The sequence below is a fragment of the Rutidosis leptorrhynchoides genome, chromosome 10, assembly GCF_046630445.1.
Source record: "Rutidosis leptorrhynchoides isolate AG116_Rl617_1_P2 chromosome 10, CSIRO_AGI_Rlap_v1, whole genome shotgun sequence".
NCBI lineage: Eukaryota > Viridiplantae > Streptophyta > Magnoliopsida > Asterales > Asteraceae > Rutidosis > Rutidosis leptorrhynchoides.
This window is the reverse complement of record NC_092342.1, coordinates 25,773,386-25,792,972: the sequence shown is the minus strand read 5'-3', so window position 1 is coordinate 25,792,972 and position 19,587 is coordinate 25,773,386. Positions and strand designations below refer to the sequence as shown.

General features: G+C 32.8%; 2 protein-coding genes across 3 annotated transcripts; one reads left to right on the top strand and one right to left on the bottom strand.

Annotated features, from left to right (window-relative positions):
- Nucleotides 1–2,940: 2,940 nt before the first annotated feature.
- LOC139873449 (transcriptional corepressor LEUNIG_HOMOLOG-like) lies at nucleotides 2,941–10,527 on the bottom strand. 2 transcript variants are annotated; one of them, XM_071861374.1, is made up of 18 exons: nucleotides 10,290–10,527; nucleotides 10,091–10,158; nucleotides 9,650–9,747; nucleotides 8,894–9,003; nucleotides 8,637–8,815; nucleotides 8,170–8,245; nucleotides 7,967–8,078; nucleotides 7,754–7,803; nucleotides 7,416–7,664; nucleotides 7,002–7,061; nucleotides 6,614–6,835; nucleotides 6,377–6,515; nucleotides 6,193–6,299; nucleotides 5,951–6,100; nucleotides 5,239–5,394; nucleotides 5,024–5,143; nucleotides 4,504–4,701; nucleotides 2,941–3,289 (listed from the first exon to the last, which is right to left on the bottom strand). In XM_071861374.1, the coding sequence occupies exons 2-18, from the start codon at nucleotides 10,117–10,119 to the stop codon at nucleotides 3,146–3,148; spliced, it is 2,199 nt and encodes a 732-aa protein (XP_071717475.1). In that variant the 5' UTR covers nucleotides 10,120–10,158; nucleotides 10,290–10,527; the 3' UTR covers nucleotides 2,941–3,145. The 2 variants fall into 2 exon arrangements, with proteins under 2 accessions (XP_071717475.1, XP_071717476.1); XM_071861375.1 differs by having other exon boundaries at nucleotides 5,024–5,140.
- Nucleotides 10,528–13,327: 2,800 nt separating this feature from the next.
- LOC139873046 (uncharacterized) lies at nucleotides 13,328–15,646 on the top strand. Its single transcript, XM_071860978.1, has 5 exons — nucleotides 13,328–13,376; nucleotides 14,181–14,275; nucleotides 14,368–14,465; nucleotides 14,577–14,893; nucleotides 15,144–15,646. The coding sequence occupies exons 2-5, from the start codon at nucleotides 14,267–14,269 to the stop codon at nucleotides 15,536–15,538; spliced, it is 819 nt and encodes a 272-aa protein (XP_071717079.1). The 5' UTR covers nucleotides 13,328–13,376; nucleotides 14,181–14,266; the 3' UTR covers nucleotides 15,539–15,646.
- The last annotated feature ends 3,941 nt before the right edge of the window (nucleotides 15,647–19,587 follow it).

Genomic DNA, 19,587 nt, shown 5'->3' with positions numbered 1-19,587 from the left:
CGCGCGTTTTTCAGCGCTTGTTTTCTCCGCGCGTTTTCGGCGCGCGTTATCGTCGCGCGATTTTGGGGCTCGTTTTCGGCGGGCGTTTTTGGCGCCCTTTTTCGGGGCTCGTGTTCGGAAGAGATACATCAAAAAATACAAACAAGAAATTTTTTACTAGCCCGACCCAACCGACCCGGGTCTTGACCCAACCCGACCCGGGTCTCGACCCAACCCGTTCGACCCATTTTAATTCTGACCCGTTTCGACCCATGACCCATTTCGACCCGAACCCATTTGATCTTTGACCCAACCCGACCCATCTCGACCCGTTTGCCAGGTCCGCTTAAAACTTATGTATTATCGGCAGATATCACTTGGACTATTTTGACCCTTAAAGAAAGCCCTATGTAGTTGTTTCATTCTCCTTGCATACAATGGAAGGCTTCGATATATTTTGAGTGATCATCTTCAGCATTTATAAGCTAGGCTTCATATTTACATATATTGAATGATCATCATCACCTCTCTATCAACATATTATCACCGTGATAACACCCCTGAACTATCCCCAAATAACCCCAAAGATTAATCTCGCACTATGTCGGTGGCTACAACCATTAAATGTAAGAACACCACAACACTCGGCTCCCTCCACTAAAAACTCTGAACCTCTTAACTATTACTAAACGATCTGAGAACAAAGAATCAGTAAATAAACTTAATTAGATGACACCCATCTTACCACCTTAATTCTAAGTACTATATAATCGCTATTTAACTAATAAACTAAGATGTAAGTTCTCTGCAAAAGCTATTGACAAACAAATACCAAAGCTAATAATATTGAACACAAAATCTTAGTTCTTTGAGTAACTTACAACCTTAATATAAATGCATGAACTGATCAACACTATTTTATGCAAATAATAGGAAGTAACATACAGCAAAGTAGTAGACCTTTTCAAACTACTAAACACTCATGTAGTTCCTATGCTCATACAGAACCTATTTTCAGTTATGGTTATAAAGAACCTCTCTTCACCCACAACACTTGCAGCCCCTAGAAGTCTCACTTGAAAACACTGGATTTCTGCAATAAGCTTCAACGATTAGGCCAAAACTTAATTTGCAATAAGCTTACTATAAACTAAGCTTCAGCGTTACTTAGAGAATTTGGATGCCTTAATAATCTTATAGACTGAGTTCTAAATAAATAACCAATAAATAGTTTTAGACCATATTGAACAACATAATCAGCAAAAAAATGGCGAGTCGAGTTTAAAAATACTTCTTGTCAGATACAGCTACAAAATTTAGATGTTAATATCTGGTTCTTAGGTTGTTTCGAGTTTAACAACATAAATATAAATATGAGTTATCAATTATTATGACAAAAACTATACTCTTACATTAATAATAAGAATCCCTAAACATCTAGAAGGTTTCTTTGAATTCAAAATAGTAAGGAAATTGTCTACCACCTGTAACAAATAACATTACAATCAAAAAATTTAAGTCGAATTAAATTTAACTAAAAAAAAAGCAGTTAGAATAGAGAGATAGAGATTCAACCTGGTAGCATATTTTGAACTAAAAAAAAAGCAGTTAGAATAGAGAGATAGAGATTCAACCTGGTAGCATATTTAGGTTCATGTGATTGTTTTATCATAAGGTTGTACATAATGTTTCAAATATTGCATATGGTCATGGGATGTTTTACCATAAGATTGTACATAATGTTTCAAATATTATACATACAGTCATGGGGGTGTTATATTTTCTTTCCATAATAATTCGTAAAATTTATTTTTATTTTGTGTCTTTATGGCATTATCGTGTTTTTTAATATTTAATTAATTAAGTAGGATTTAATAGAATTAATATATAAAATATTAATGACATCATCATTTATGAAATTAAAATGTAATTAGCTAAATGATGACATCATCATTTTAGAGTTTTATTAGACTATATAGATTATAGATTCTTATCTTTTTAGGGTGTTTAAATAAGGCATTGTGTAGCCATCATATGCAGTTTTTATCATTCTTTATATCGACAATAAACACAGCCGCAAGCTATTTATCTTTGTTTCATTGTTTGTGTTTTCATTGAATGTTTGGCCACGATCTTTGCATTAGTATCTAACTAGTAAAAATCGGCTCGCGCGATGCGGCGGGGGTTGCATATTCATATATGTATTTACATAATTAAAAATGCGTTGTTGCGGGTGTGTTTGGATACGCGTGGGTAGTACTTAATACAATTAATGGCCTGCGCGTTTTTGATGAAGGAAAAAATCGAGTTAAAAAGGAGAGCGGAACCATCGATATGATGTAGTTAGTTTGGGTTGTTTATCATACATGTATATATATGTACGGAAGATAGCCCGAAATATAGTTAGTTTCGGTGCGGTCGCAAAATTATTTCGAGTTGGTCGGTGGTGTCGAAGAAATGTAACCCTTAGCGAGCGGGAAGATACATGTCGCTAAAAATTTGGGTGGGGTTTGTTTAAGTTTTTTTAATAAAATAAATTTGTTACACTTTTACCCCTAATTAATTTGCAAATTCAGCATAGTTTGGGGGGTTTTTTGTAAAATTATCGGGTGGTGTCGTTTTGACATTGTTGGAACGACACATTCGGCGACCAATTTTAGTTTATAGGATAATGTTATTTTGATTTCCAATATATACGGACAGATCATCAATCAAGATAACAAACAAATATATCAGTGTCGAAAATATCCAGAAATCAACAATGCAAAATATACCACAATCTATACTACTTCAGTCGACATATAGAGCGATTAATGTTACTTTATATCATACATCTTATAATCCTATAACATAATCTACTGTCTATGAGCTATCCAATTAATAAAGAACCTAAAAAGACACAGTTGCAACCGCTTCAAGTAAACGGAAAGGAAAAACAAATTATTATATTTATATGATCTTATTATAAGTTGACTCATTAGAGCACATTGTCAATAGCTAATACATTTGACTTGGGACGAATGATATACTAATATCTATAATGTGTTCTGCCAAAATCATATTCTATTTTGAAATGATATTATCAGTCATTATGCTTGTACTTATAACTATTCATTTATTTATATATTTGTATATTACTATAGTTGCATATAGTACCCAATACTACTTATTTCCATAACTTAACAGAACTATCGTGGCTCGCTGAGGCAACCATTCCAGTAACAGGTGACTGAGCCATAGCAGCAATTATGTTGTCATGAGCTGGAACCGTCATGCTCTTATTTTCAGCCATGTTCCATAGTTCCAAAGACTGTTCACCCATTTAAAGAATCAGCAAACAAGTACACCACTAAACAAAAGGAAATTGAGGTCCATAAAGAAAGGTCAAATTGCAAAGAAATGCACACTTTTTTTACCAACATATACAAAGTAACTTTTTCAATCATCCAAAATATCAGATGCAGCAGATCACGTACTTGTTAAGAAATAAAGTTAATATGATTTATCAAGTGTGTAAAAGAAGTATGTTACATGTATCGTAGAAGGTGAAAAATAAATTATTTTTAAAACGCTTTGTCTTTCTGTTTTCCTTCGGAAAACGATGAGAGTAGAACGCTAACAAGAACAATCTTTTCAGACAGGGTTGCAATCTGTGATTTCAGAAGTGTAATGATAAATGCAACATCATACCTACATGAGTAAATGAACCCATAGATGACCAAATTTTCAAAATATGACAATAAAGGGAATATGAATTTTGTCGATACCTTAAAATGACAGATTACTTAAGATCGTGCCTAAGAAAGTTCCATTTTAAGATCGTGCCATAGTATGTTTGTCAAACATACTACGTAAATTCTTTTCTACTCAAATAAAATTAACGGGTTAAACACTCAAAAAGTAAAATTGGTGTTCATATAGTATGTTTGGCATGTACTAAATGAGGTAAACATTCGCTAAAACCGGTCAAAAACGTAAAAATAATAAAATGAAATAGTAATTTTAACTTCAATTGATTTTTGTGCTAACATAATTCCTTTAATGACACGATTTCAAATGTGCATCCTTTGTTGTCAAATTTGGACAATTTAGTTATCTTTTCACGCCATTTTCCCAAATTCCATATAAAGACTAAATCACTAACCAATGTTGAAATGAATAGAGTCAGACTGTTGAACCATAACCATTTTTATCCAAAATTTTTAGAAATATGTTCGATTTAATCATAATATCATATCGCTTCCATGATAGGCAATCTGATGACAATGGTTTAAGTTCAGACATAAGAGTTACAATTAGGGTGACTTTTGACCTATTTGACATTTTGACCCATTGTTCTTATGCTAACTTTATTTTACCCACTTACCCTGTTAGCAATATAGCCCAAATCAATTTGTAGTCAAGGTAGTAAGTGAAATTATTAGACCAAGTTTTTTAACAGGATTTGGTTGACAAAGTTACTACGAAGGATATTTTTATAACAGGATCATAAATGGGCCAACATATACAAACAAAACTACTAACCTGCATTCCACCAACTACGAGAAGAGCAGGATAACGTGGATGGAAGACACAGGAATAAAAATGGTTTCCATTGGAACTGAGCTCATGAATGCAATCCCCTGACGCAACTGACCAAACTCTCACGCAGTCCTCGCTTACAGAAGCCAAATATTCCCCGTTCAAGTCCCAGCACAAGTAGTTTAAACATCCCATATGGCCCTGAGAGCACCAGGTAAAAAGGCTTAGATGTTGTATCAGATTGAATTTAAAACCTGGATCTCAAACTTGATAATTAGAACTTGAATTTCGTTAATAGTGGAAAATAGGTGGCTCGAGTTGGTTGAGTAATAGGTCAAACAAATAATATTTTGTACTGGTTGGGTTGCTTCAAAGCAATTATTTATAAATAATAGTTGGCTTTAATTATGAATTTTTATAATATGACTACATATTTGTTTCAATTTAATATTTAATATCTTAATAATAATATAACTTATTGAATAAAATAAAATGATTTATCAGGTTTTCGGGGATAATATACCTGCAAGGAATGAGTTTGTCTATCAGTCTCGACATCAAATATGGACACAGCTTTATCTGATGCAGCTGCCAGTAATTGACCACTTCCGGGCTGGAACCGTACTTGTGTACTGCCTCCCTGCTACTTCCAGAAATATAAATCACGTGCTTAGTTATAAACATCATTATAAGATACAAAAACAGACGAGCATCCAAATTTTAGAACTCCAGACCAACCTTGGAAACACGAGTACATAGGAAGGGATTGATATTCCAGTAGCGAATTTCATTGTTACTATCACAAAAGCAAAAGAGATCGGTCTTCTTTGGATGAAAATCAAGGGACATAACATGTGAAGTATGTGCTGTGTGTGCATGAAGACTATAGCTTGGCTGCAATAGAGAGTGTGAAACATTAGTAAAGCCAACCTTTCAAGCCCTTCGCCATAAAAGAATAAACCTAAAAACTAGATGTCGCAATTCAACCTATTTAATTAGAGATGAGTTGATTCTGGCTATATTTTCAAGGTCAACAGCAAGATTAAACACACAACTTGAAAGAAACTGAGTCTAATGTTTTAAATGGGTCAAACAGAACGAATGCCACACAAACTGTTTTATAAAGCAAACGAAAAATCAATAATTTATTTGATAAATCATATTCCTGTTAAATATTTATGAAATTTGTAACCATATGGACTGATCACTTATTAAAAAATAATAATAATAATGAACCAAAAAAAACAGAAAACTTAGAACATGGTGTTTTAGACAACCAAACCAAGTCGCTTTAAACTTTATGAAAAGCTACTTGTTTTGACTGGCTACCCAACACAACCGACACCGCACATTTGTTACCTCCCCGTAGACATTACTGGAAATAACAAAAACCAAACATGATTAACTCCAATATACGTTGAAATCAAGTAAAAAAGGAAAGAAACATTACATTAGCTGCATCCCATATCCGCACGGATTTATCAAAAGCAGCAGTTCCAAACTGGGTCGAATTAGGTCTAAATCGAACATCAGTAATCAGGACTTGATGTTCTTCAGGAGTGCTTTCAGTTTGTAGGGTATCCATGTTCCATAGAACAGCCTGAACATAGTAATAGTAACTAATATTTAAATCTGTACTTAAAATATTAGAAACGATCTACCTGGTAAAATCATATTCATATAGTAGTTTACCTTTCCATTATGGCCAGCACTAGCTAGAAACTTCCCATCTGAAGAAAAATGACAGCACAACAGCTTCTTGTTTGTCCGTATACAACCAAATTCAGCAAATGAAAAACCTTTCATATAAAATATACATATTAGCCGAGTGTAATTCACAGTTTCTATTTGAACATGAAGTTAGATGATTTAGTACCCTTAGATGACTCTGCCTTGTGCTCGGTAGGAGTCTGCTTTACAGTACCATAAAGTTCCCTATCATCACCTGCTTCATATTGCAAAAAGGATTCCACATTATCATCCAAAGAAACATCACCAACATTTTCAATGTCGTCCTGCAATTTGAAACCCATTCATAAGTGATTGGGTTGAAATTTCCAATTAAAATTTTGATCATGAGCAAAGGTTATTGTTTAGTGTAAGACAAGCCTACCAACTGCTTTTTTGACGACGCAGGCCCAACCTTTCCATCTGACCCGTACATCATCATGCTGTTTGGTACACTGTTTACATGCTTCATACTACTAGCTGTGTTTATTCCATCACCAGGTGTATGAGTTGATGCAGGGGAGCTTGGTGAAGGGCCTGCTGTATTTCCTGTGCCTGTACTGTTAGCTGGTCCAGAAGACGAATGCTGTTTCCTTTTCCTGTTAATCTGCTTAAAAGTTTTTAAACAAAATGTATGTGCTTAAATGAACCCAAAATATGATGCAAAAAATCAGTTTTCTTAAGTAAATCCCTAAAGTATAACATTAAGTGTTTATGATAATTTCATATTAAACATATTGGACAATCAATAGAAGATTGTCTACAAGCAATACCTCTTGCTGCAACTGGTCCTGTTGTTGAGAGGTAGATTGTTGCATCTGAGGCATCTTCATCTGTTATATAAACAGAAATTCAATGTCAAATTGAAAAGCAAGAACACAACCAAAAGATCAACTAATGTTTATGAAATGTAAGACCAATGTTCTTGTATAGACTCACAATAAGAACATGAACACAACTCAGCTAGTACTAAACAAGAGAGCCCATGTTACTAGAGAAACCTAACATCCTTTTATCCTATTACTTTAAACAAAAACTTTGGAGGACAACTTTTTGCAGCAATTAGCAGAGCCAGGATATAAGTAGTAAAGAATTAAATTATCCAACTGTTAATTATCTGATGCATACTGATATCCAAGTTTGTTTATGATTACACCTAATCTGATCATGAAAGAAAAATTCTAAACCTTGGGTGAAATCATTTGTCCAGGGGAGCCTATAGATGCATCATTTCTTGTGGTTTGACCATCTTTGATACTTAGATTGCCTCTAGGTAACCCAACAAGCCCGTAATTTGGTGAAGATCCTAGATTACCTTGAGCCTGGGCATGTGTTAAAGCCTGTTGCTGTTGTGATGCCAAATAATACTGATTTTGGTTTTGAATATTGGGCTTTTGTACTTGCAAACCAACACTGGGGCGTAAATTGTCAATTCCCTGCATGCAATGTTTGTACCAATCATCAACCTTACCTTCAAACAAATTAAAACATAGGACACGTGAAAGAATAAACAACAACAGCTTACAGTTAGAGGCCAACCCTTCAATGGAAGTCCATTAACACCTTGATTCAATCCTGAAACGATGGGGATAATATATAAAATCAAAATCATTTGTCGCTTGTAATAATGAGTTGTGTTTTCATACTGCTGACTTACGTTGTTTACAAAGCTTCACCAAAATGAAGAAACAAAAAATATATATGAAAGGCAAATTATTTTGTTAGTACTTCTCAGTACCTGTACCACCAAGTCCAGACTTCGAGTGCAAAATTGCCTGTCCATAAATCGATGAAGGATCAGTAGGTAAGGATTTCGGTGCATTACCCAAGTTAACTTCCTGTTTGATTTCCTAACATATGTACAAGTTCATAAGCCAACATGAACCTGAGAGACTAAGAAAAACGCATAAAGGTGAACTGCAGAGAGCACTAGGAAGATACCGTATTCAACTGAGATCTCCCTTGGATTTGCTGCAAGGTTGAGGACACATTTGGAGATTTTCCTGGTATCAACAGGCTGAATAAACAACAAAACCAACTTATTCATGGATGGGTAAGATTGGGCCATATGATCCATCATTCAATTTGGGTTGTATTTGAGGAGAAGATATTAACCGAGTCCAATGGTTTAAAGTTGAAACATTAGTTGAAAGAGGGATCAGTGAGAATTTCCCAAAGTCTATTTTATAGCACACAACGTCTTAACTAGTTTCAATCAACAATATAGATAAGTCTTGCGTAGAATTGTTTTTCATCATAATTAACACAAATTAATTTATAAAATTTGGACGTTCGCAGGTCCATCCAGCCTCGCCAGTATAAAACCATACTAAAAATGACTCATTTTTACCTGTTACCTAACAGGATCAACCCGTCCATTTAACCACCTATAATAAATACTGACGTACCCTTGATGATGCATAGAATGAGAATTCTTCATCGGTTCCCCCTCCATCTTGACACCCAACATATTGCCACCAAGTGGCGAAGGATCTTTCCTTTGTAATTGTGTATTTCGTTGCTGGATCAAATGCAGTTGTTGCATTTGCATCTGCTGTTGATGCTCTTTGGCTTTCATTTGTTGTGTCTGGTATCAAGTGAAATCAGTTTTGAACAACTGAAAATATAAAATGAGACCAATAATATTACAAAAGATAGAAAAAACCTGTATATACGATACAGCAGGATCAGAATGTTTCTCATTTGTCCTAGATATAAATATATCCCAGAAAACAGACCACCATTCCAAGAGAAATCCACCAGGAGCGTCAATAGCTGTGAAATCAGAGATATCAGAGTCTCAATTGTGTAATCGATTAGTGTAATCGATTATAGATACATGGCATGTATCATGCATACAACATTATGCATGTGTGGGTGTGTCTTCATGTATATGATTAATTGTATTATTCCATTATATGTTTCTATCACCCTTTTTATGAAAATTGATTCCATGAGGACTGGAGAGTAGTTACGACGATGAGTTATCGAGCTGAGCACTTATATGCATTTACAACATACAATCGGAACTCAAGTCAGCCAGTCAAACTTAGCAAGCGTCCACACTCAGCCAAACTGAAAATGTAAGCTGAGCTCGTAGATTTCAGATACAACTGCAGTGAGCTGATAAAAAGTGTGAAAAATATTAAATTTGAAGCTAAGCTGATGACCGGAAAACCTTTAATGAAAATATCCTTAAAGATTTGAGAATGCATTAGAATTTTTTGGCCTAAAAATTCAATTCACCTACTATTCAGGTACATAGGCCTATGTCACTCACCTGATTTGCTCCTTTCCAAGACTAACAAGTGTGGATATCAAATTATAGCTCGAAATATAAGAATAAAATAAATAATTAACCAGTGAGTAATTATGTAGATTAATATTGGATCCCCAGAGTCCACATATGACAATAGCATACCAACAGGATCTGTAGCAACCTTCCCTTCAGTCATGAAAGCTTTGGCAGATTCGTGCATCTTCCTTTTTAACAAATAGTCGTGAATGTAGACATCCAGCCTAGCATAATTGAATGTGATAAGACTTTAAAACACCTCACATATGCACCAACAAAAGTAATACTCTTCATTCCATATTTAGTGCAATATGTGCAAAAACCAACACTAGTTTTACGAAAATAGGAATGGTTATACGTGAAGATCCCTTTTAAGTACATTTTCACAAAAAGGTAACAAAATTATCGAAGTATAAAATAATCAGTGTACAAACATATGCTGTCTACTCAATGTTGCAGAAAATGAAAACAACATTACGTTCAGTAGCAAGTTTACAGGTTTCACAATAAGTAACAACAATATAAAAAACTAGGTAAACAAAATTAATATAAGTGATATATTCATACATCTTTTCAGCTTCCCAATTCTGCGCCATGATTGGTTCAGACCTCCTTCAGGTAATCTACGATAATCTCTACACAATCAAGGTATTATTATAAATTATAAACTATAATAATAACTAAAATTAACAAATAAAAGTAATAATATTATCAGTTTATCATAATTAATCTAATTCTAATAGTCTAATACTATGGTAATCATTACCAGTAAGTCCAGTAGCACAAATTCTTCATTGCAAACCGAACTACGATTCTCAATTAACTTAAAGCCTACAATAATTCATTGAAATTGAAACTAAAATTGCTAGATTCCGTACTCTGTTACCGTAAACAGGTATGATATAATTGAAATTCTTCTAGAACTTTCGAGAACGCGGAAGTTTAATCAAGTAATTACGATTGAGTAATTGAGTAAACACTGTTTGATTGAGATCAATATAAGTGAATGAACTTAAATTTGATGAAAACCTAACGATTTTTGTATGTTAATATGTTGACTGTTTAGAGAGAGTGTATCTTTTATTTTAATTTTATTTTTTGTTTTTTGTTTTTTATTTTTTATTTTTTATTTTTTATTACTTGTATATTAATATTTAATATATTAATTATTAATTATTAATTATTAATTATTACATTATTATATTAGATGAGAAATGCTAGTTAACGCCGGCACAAAATAAAAATAACTAGTTTGCCAACTCAAGACATCAACCCCAAAATGGCATAGGACTTTCGGGTAAATGGTTTATTTGAGTTAGATTGATTTTCTCACGGGTGAGTGAGTTTAATAAAAAATCATGTTGAACTGACTATGGGTCATCTATGTTAAGATTTGCTCGAACAAACTTTTTTAACGTTTTCTATTATTTTTAATAAAAGTTCACATTTCATATCAGTGTAGTTTCATAATGTTTTTCAACACATTGAACAGAGAACATGTAAAATGTTATGGGAATACTTCTATGATTTCATAAAGTTGCTAAAACTGGGAATGAAACCAACTTTTTTCTCATTTGAAATATGGTTAGCGATCACATCTGATGATGAAGGTGTTTAATGTTTAATGTGTCTACAAAACGTTGTTTGTGTGAATAAATTTGTCATATATATTGTGCAAGACAAATACAAAAAATTGATCACATGTTTAAGTCAAGTTAACATTTAACATCCATGATTAATACAGTACCCAAATAGAATATTGGACGATACAACAATCATTATTTTTATTTATTTATTTTTTTTTGTCTTTGGTGCAAAGTTTTATCATAGTCGTCTTTGAGTAAATTCCAAGTGTGCAATCGAACAACTTCAAAAATTAAAATGACCTAATATTTTGAAATACCCATATAATAACTATTTATTTACATATAATATTTTTTATGTTGTTAACTTTTTAATAGTATTATTTTTGTATATGTCGAATATTTTGGCGATTTTTTTTCTGTTGATAACTTTTTAATAGTATTATTTTTATACATGTTGAATATTTTTGCGTTTATAAGAAAACGAAACTTTAAATTAATAATATGGCTATAAGTTTTATTACTCTTAAGGAGTTTTAAGTATTATTTGAAACAATTGGAAGTTACTGTTCAATTTTTTCCAAATGAATATAGCTAAAATATACTAATATAGTAATATACTAATGTACTAATAATTTATTATTAGATGAGAAAGTGAGCAGTTCGAGTCTTTTTGATAAATTTATGAGAGGCTTAGAAGGTGAAAAAGTTATTCTCATCAATTCTTTAGACTCGCCTTAGCCATCGAATAAGTTTAAGAAGAAAATACTCGTTCAAGGTGTCAAGATGACATGATTCTCCGAGTTCGCGAAAGACATATGAGCTTTTGTTTGGCTTGTTTCTTTTCCCGGGTTTGATTCGACTTATGTGGACGTTGTGTTTTCTTTTGTTCCTGTTTTATGTCGATCGTAAAACTCTTGAATGTTGCTGGTGTTGGTTATCTCTTTTGATCGTCACATTTTATTTTAAAGTCGTGAGTTTGCACTTTAGTTTGTTGTAAGTTGAACTCGTAAGTTTTATTGTCTATCTTCAAATCTAATTGAGGTTTTTATTTTTTCAACGGAGTTTTCTCTTTTAATTATAAAATTAGCAGTATTATTTTTTTTGAAAAATGATAAACGTAACCCTAAAGGTTATGTTTAAGTATATCAAATATAGTTTAATTTTATATTTATATTTCAACCTTGCCATGAATAATATTAATTTCAAATTATATAAGAAAAGTCGATATTAAAAAGAAACTAGTGAAATGACCCGTGAAATCACGAGTTTGTTTGAACGGAACAGTTTAATGATATGTTTTAGGTATTAAGTGAATGTAAATGTTAAAGTCATTTAGTTTAATGACCCGTGGAACCACAGAGTCAATCTAATAAACTCGTCAGCTGAACATTACACGAAACACCTAAAATGCATATTAAACAATTCATATTCAATCATAAGAGATAATATTGATTATCATTTTATTTTAAAATTGTAAAGTAAAATATAAAATTAGAATTTGTTTCCTCATGCCTAGTTTTTATAACTTCTCGTACTCAATTCAAAATAATTAATTAAAAAGTTCAAAATTATTTAATTTTAATAATTAAAATAATTATTAATAAGATTTAATAATAATAATTAATTAATAAGATTTTATTTTTTTTATTTTTTATTTTTTAACGGCAATAAGATTTTATTTTAATTCAAATTTTTTTAGATTAATTACATCACCTACTATGCTTATATTTTTTTTTCTGATTTTATTTTAAAAAAAGAATTACTCTAATAATGAAATTATCATTTTAAAATTTTTAATAGAAAAAATATAGATAGATATTTATACTCTCTAATTAATTCAATAAAAATTTTAAACTTAAATATGGTATGCCTAAACATAGTGACATATTTATTTTATTTTATTTTTATTATTATTTCTCTTTGTACAAGGTAAAAAGTATGTTTCTTAGATTGTAATTCAACGTCGAATTTTGTTCATTCAACGTTTATTTACAAGTAATATGTCATACTCGCAAACTTTATGTCGTGTATTTTGTCGTGTTTTTAAGTTATTGAGCATCCATATATGCTTGTTGTATAAACGTTGGTTTTTTCAATATTATCTTGTTTTTCAAAAAAAATTTACAAGTAATATGGTAGATTGGTAGATTCTAGAATGTGATAGACCATAAACATCCAACTGCCCGTTAGTTGCGTTATATATACCACCGTTTTCAGGGTTTTTGATTCACATTCAGGGCTCATATTTTTTGACTCCCAAATCTCAGGTATCTACTGCTTCCTTTTTCTCTATCTCCAATTTTTATTTTACAATTCAACTAAATATATTCCATATACATTCAGTTCAATTATGGTATATGGTATTTTCGATCTCAATTTTAGCCAGTTTCAATTAATTTCCCTAATGCTCGCAAGAATTTAGGGTTTTTCCACCTGGCCTCGAATTATATTCACCGATCTAATTTCAATAATGTGTATGATGATGTTTTGCATGTGATATTCCTATTTATGGTTAAAAAGTTAGAATCTTTGTAGTGTGATTAATCTGTTTATGTCGGTGGAGTTTACTTTAATTGTAATTAACATGTGAGGATAAGTTTGATAGCCTCAGTTTCATACGATTGGATTCAAACACTTAATGAAAATTGGATAAGTTTGATTGATAGCCTCAGTTTCGTACGATTTATTTGCCTGTATGTGCTATGTATGTATGTATGTTGCTTCTGATGTTAGGCAATGTTTTAATATAAAAGGTTAGATTTTTTTTAGCATTTATGATATATTATTCAAATATGAGACCAAATTTTGAAGATCTTGTATACATTGTACAAATTTTTTATTAGGGTTAAAAAGGAATTGTTGATTTGTGGCTTAAGAGAGCATCTTAAATGCTACAGAGGGTCATAAAAGAATTGATTTCTTGTTTTATTTTGGGCTTTGCTCTTACTGTAATTACCTTGATTTTGTAATGTGTTCACTGCTCTTTAGTGTTTCATGTTTTCCATATCTCAGAAGAGTTTTTTGGTATTTTTTGTCTCTGGGTGTTTAATGTATTCTCTTTGTTCAAACAGAATTACCTATTAACTTATTTGGCGAATAATTACCTTACCAAGAGGACATTGCACTCGCAATTTTGATTTAATCTTAAAATCCGAAGATGGCTGAGGTATTAGGCGTTACTTACTCATTCAATTGTTATTCACTCTTTAAGTATTTACTGTTTAGGATATTGAATAATCACTTGAATTCTGTTAACAGGAAGGTTACAAAGTAAGTTTGCATGCGTATGATTTGAGCGGGGGCTTAGCTCGCCAGCTGTCCATGTCATTCTTGGGGAAGGCTATCGAAGCTATATGGTAACTTTGTCTTCCCTTCTTCATTTGAGTGGATTTGGCAATATTTTAAAGATACTACCTCTGATTGCTATATTGTTAATTCTTAATTAACGGTATGTTAATGATAAATAGGCACACGGGTGTGGTGGTATATGGAACCGAGTACTTTTTTGGCGGTGGTATTCAACAAATTCCGGCAGGAACAGCACCATATGGATCTCCAATCCGAGTGATTGATCTTGGTGTCACCCATGTACCAAAAGACGTGTTTGAGATGTATTTAGAGGAAATACGCCCACGCTACACAGCTGAAACTTACAGCTTAATGACCCACAACTGTAACAATTTTAGCAATGAAGTTGTACAATTTCTGGTGGGGGCCACTATCCCAGAATACATCCTCAACCTTCCTAACGAAGTCATGAGTAGTCCTATGGGTGCACTCATAAGTAAGTTATCATGCGAGCCTATATTTCTTTATACATTGTTCGTCATGTAACGTTTATGTAGATGTCACAAATTGGGCTGGTCGGACGGGTTCTTGATTTCTTTTCTCTTGGGCTGAATTTTTCGATTCCATCTGTCTTAGCCGTTAGAGATAAAACATTTCCCAAATTGACCCGTTCACTAAACGGGTCGGAAATGTCAGATGTGGGATGTGGTCATTACTAATTTGATGCGTATTGCTACATATTGCAGTGCCCATGATACAGAATCTAGAGACTACATTGCGAGCAGGTGCTGTCCCACAAGCTCCTCAGTTTATTAATCCATCTCCGGTGCTTAATATTCCTCCACCGAATAAAAAGGCCGATACATCATCAGAAAACGTTGTGAAAGCTAGCGCAAGCGGAAGTGACGTTAAGTCGGAAGCTAAAACCGAGATTCCACCTGCAGTTGTGCCAGCTGGAACGTCACAAGAGAAACCAGTAGCGGATCCTCTTGGAGATGCGAGAAGCAAAGTGCAAGAGGAAATTGGGAAGGAGTTTGCTGCTATTATGGCGAGTGGAGCGTTTCGTGCTAGTGAAGCTGCAGCCATTGCAACCAAGAAGGTTATGCAGAAATATGGTCACATGAGTGCTGCACAAAGCTGATATAGGTTTTGTGTGTTATGTTAATTTTTAAACGTTCCATTGGACGTAGGTATCCATTTAAGAACAGTACTTCGGATCATTTAAAATAAGTGTATTATTTGAAACAATATACTTGTGCAAACGTTTCAGTATTTAATTTCTATTTGCTACATTGAACAAATACTGGTATCAGTGGCATTCAATATATTGGTTTATAGTTCTTTTAACACATCAACTTGTAGTGTACAATTAGTTATCTCAAAAGAATTTGGAATCTTTTAAATCTTTAGATATTTGTGTAGGAGATACACGAATGTAGCCATTAGATATGACGATGAAATTTGTTAACTCGACCTTCGAAGAATATTTGGTTTTATATGGAAAGCGTTTCAAAATCATCATGATCACGATCATGTCATCTGTATACAAAAATATCTATGTATCGCAAACAAAGTAGACGGGACTCGAATAAAGAGGGCCAATCTAACCCTACAAGCTAAGCACAACAGAATGACTGCAGCACTTTAGTAACAACTAAACAAACCAACCATAACAAAAACAAGCCAACTAGATAGCATACAACTTAAAATAAATTGTCTCATCTACACGCTACATTTAAGTTGTCTTCCTCACTGAACCTCTACCACATACTTCAACTGCACGTTGACCAGTGGCGAATCTAGGATTCGGATTCAATGGGGTCTCAATTTTTTTTCAGTATTAATTATATTTAAATGTTATTTTAATGATTTGTTACCTTAAAAAACTACAAATTCGAAAAATATACGTGGTCCGATTAATTAAATTTAGTACTGTCCTATACAATTTAAAGGAAAAACATTAAATTTGAAAAATATAATGGGGTTCTATAGTTAAATTTAGTGATGTCCTATACAACTTAACGATTATTTTCTACATAAAAATTTTAAACTAGTGGTGTCCCATAACCCGGCAGTTTACAAGCTAAGTTCGCCACTGACGTTGACCCATCAGCATTGATTTCATTATCACCCATATGTCAAAGGTAAATCACGTTTGAAGAATAAAATAAATGTCCTTTCAGTAAATAAATAAAAAATTGAAGGATAAATGTTCATTTTATTTTATATACTTGAGAAAGTTTTATTTGCCAATTGATAAGCAGAGAAAGGATCGAAAATGATTACATGATAATTCGGTTTTGTTGCATGCATCTAAATAAAATACCATCTTTTGTGAATAGGTTGAACCGACGAACTTTATCTATCGGGAGGTGATACTCACACACCTAAAATTGATCCATCCACACTTTTTAGTACAAAATTGACAGTTATAACCCTAAGTTTATTTAAGGACTTGAACTTTTATAAATGTAAATTAAGGGTATAATAGTAAGTTGGTGTGTATGGATCAATTCATGGTGTGTGAGTCTCCCTTATCTAATTACTTTAATTGGTTACACATGGCATATATGACATGAGTATGTTTTATAATTTATATATTTCAAAACCCATTTATATATACTGTATTTTTTTGAGGATAAATGAGGGGGAAAATTGGGACAAACGATATCATCTTAAGATTCACCTCAACTTAGTGACACCAAAATGCAGTGTTGTGAATTTGAGCATTTGATTACAAATTAATGGTTAAGATTGTATACTCATCGATCTCCTTAAAAATGCAGCTGACGATCTTAACCGACACTTTAAAATTAATATATTTAACTTTTTTATCGTTATAGGTAAAAAAAAAAAAAAAAAATTCTTCCCATTTTAAACGCCTGATTCACTTAGATTTGGTTCAAAAGTACATGGATCATGATCCAATGATCCCAGTTCACTCGATCCACACCCTTGTTTCACCTTGTAATCAGTAGTTGTTTTCGAATCTGTTTTTTTTTTTGGATAGCTGTTAGGATCATCCATGGAAACTTAACCACCCACGCGTTCATCTCCTATACAGTTATACCCGCCCCAAACTGCGTTCCCAGGAGGAAACTCATACCAATCCCATACGGGGCATGGACGGTAAAACCCCCCTCCCCTCCCCTTTACCCTCCAACGCGATGTGAGAAATGTGCCATCGGTGGAATTTCATGGCAGACATGAAATTGTAGGTTAATATGTAGCGAACGGGGGTCGAACTCCTGACCTCCCCTAAAGGAGGCAGACCACCAAACGCTAGACCACATATACAGTATTTATTACTTATGAATAATAAAAAATGTTATATTATTGAATTCTGCTAACGTGCTCTATGTCACACGTTAAGTTGCATTTAATGTCGAAATTTCCGTACTATATTTTCATTTAATACTCATTAATTCAATTTGAAAGTTACTTTTTTATATTTATGAATTAATTACATATTTTGATATATAAGGTAAATTCAACTTCATTAAATGCAACTTAACGTGTGACATTCGAGTACACTTTAACAAAACCTTATATTATTATATAAGATTAAAAAGCAATAGCTACAAACTGAAAAGCATTAGTGAAAAAAACAAGATTATCATTATAATTAAAAACTTAAAATACCATTTTCACATCCTAAACATTTTAATGTTGATACTTAAAAACTTTTAACACTATTTTTGGAGATTAATGTTAGTGTAATAGTATCTTAAAAGCAAACATATCGTGATACAATTACCATCTTGCGCCAATAACAATACGCTTGACGTATTTGTAATCTGTTGTTTAACGATAGATGCACATTATCTATCTATTAAAATTAGTGCAACATAATCCCTTGATTTATGGGATATTTCCAAAATTTTAGATAAATGCATTTATGATAGTAGTGTAGTTGGCATTTAATATTTTCTAGGTGTAGTTGCCATTTAATGTTTCTTAGATATAGTTGGTTTGCATTTATTATGCATTTAATATTTCTCTTGTATTTAAAGAGGTAGAATGTAACATTTGAAAATAAGGTAAACTATTTACAATACACTTCAAGTTTGTACATTCTTTGTTCATATTTTGTTTACTAAACTTCTATTCTAGCAAGTTATTAATTCTCATATGATATCTAGAGCTTGGTTTTAAAATTAATCTTTGTGTACAAATACTCAAAGTTACAAAGCTAAATTCTTGCTATCAAAAATGGAAGTCTCAAATGTAAACAACGGTGGTATGATCAACGGTATGGAAAGACTTGTAGGCAACAACTACAAGTATTGAAAAATGTGTATGGAAGCTTATCTCCAAGGTCAAGACCTATGAGACCTTGTGGCCGGAAGTAGGGGTGGTCAGTATTTGGTTTGAAACCGTGGAACCCGAAAACCAAACCGAAACCAAACCGGAAAAAAATCAAACCGAATTTTAAAAATGGTTTTCGGATCGAGTCAAACCGAAACCGAATTTGAATTCGGTTTTCGGTTCGGTTTTCGGTTTTGGAAATTCTGAATTCGGTTTAACCGAAAACCGAATTCAAAATCGAATTCCAAATTTTTATATATTCAATTTGTATATTTATGTTTTAATGTCATTATAATTTAGGATCCAATCAATAAAATATGTTCTCACCCATATGACGATTTGGTAACTCACATTATAATTATGTTACTTAAATTATTATATTCTTGTTCTTAATAACAGAAGCGATACACGTCATAATTAAGCTGTAAATATTAATAAATCATCGAATTCTTGATAATTTAATAGTACGTCATTGTTTTAGGATATAAATAACTAAGACATCAGTAACGCCACAATTAAACTACCATCGTTCTCAGTTTTTTCATAGTATTCGGTTTTAACCGAAAACCGAACCGAATCCGAATTTGAATTCGGTTTTCGGTTCGGTTCGGTTTTAACTTTGAATTCGGTTTTCGGTTCGGTTTTCGGTTTTGCCCAAAAAAAATTCAAAACCGAATACACCGAACCGAATAAACCGAAAACCGAACCGATGAACACCCCTAGCCGGAAGTGATGTCATAATTCCCGTAGAAACTCTTGAGCAAGGCGAGTCACGAAGAAAATGGAAGATCAAGTGTGGGAAGGCTCTCTTTGCGTTGAGGACATCAATTAGCAAAGAGTTCATAGAACACGTTCGTGATCTTAACTTGCCAAAGGAGGTTT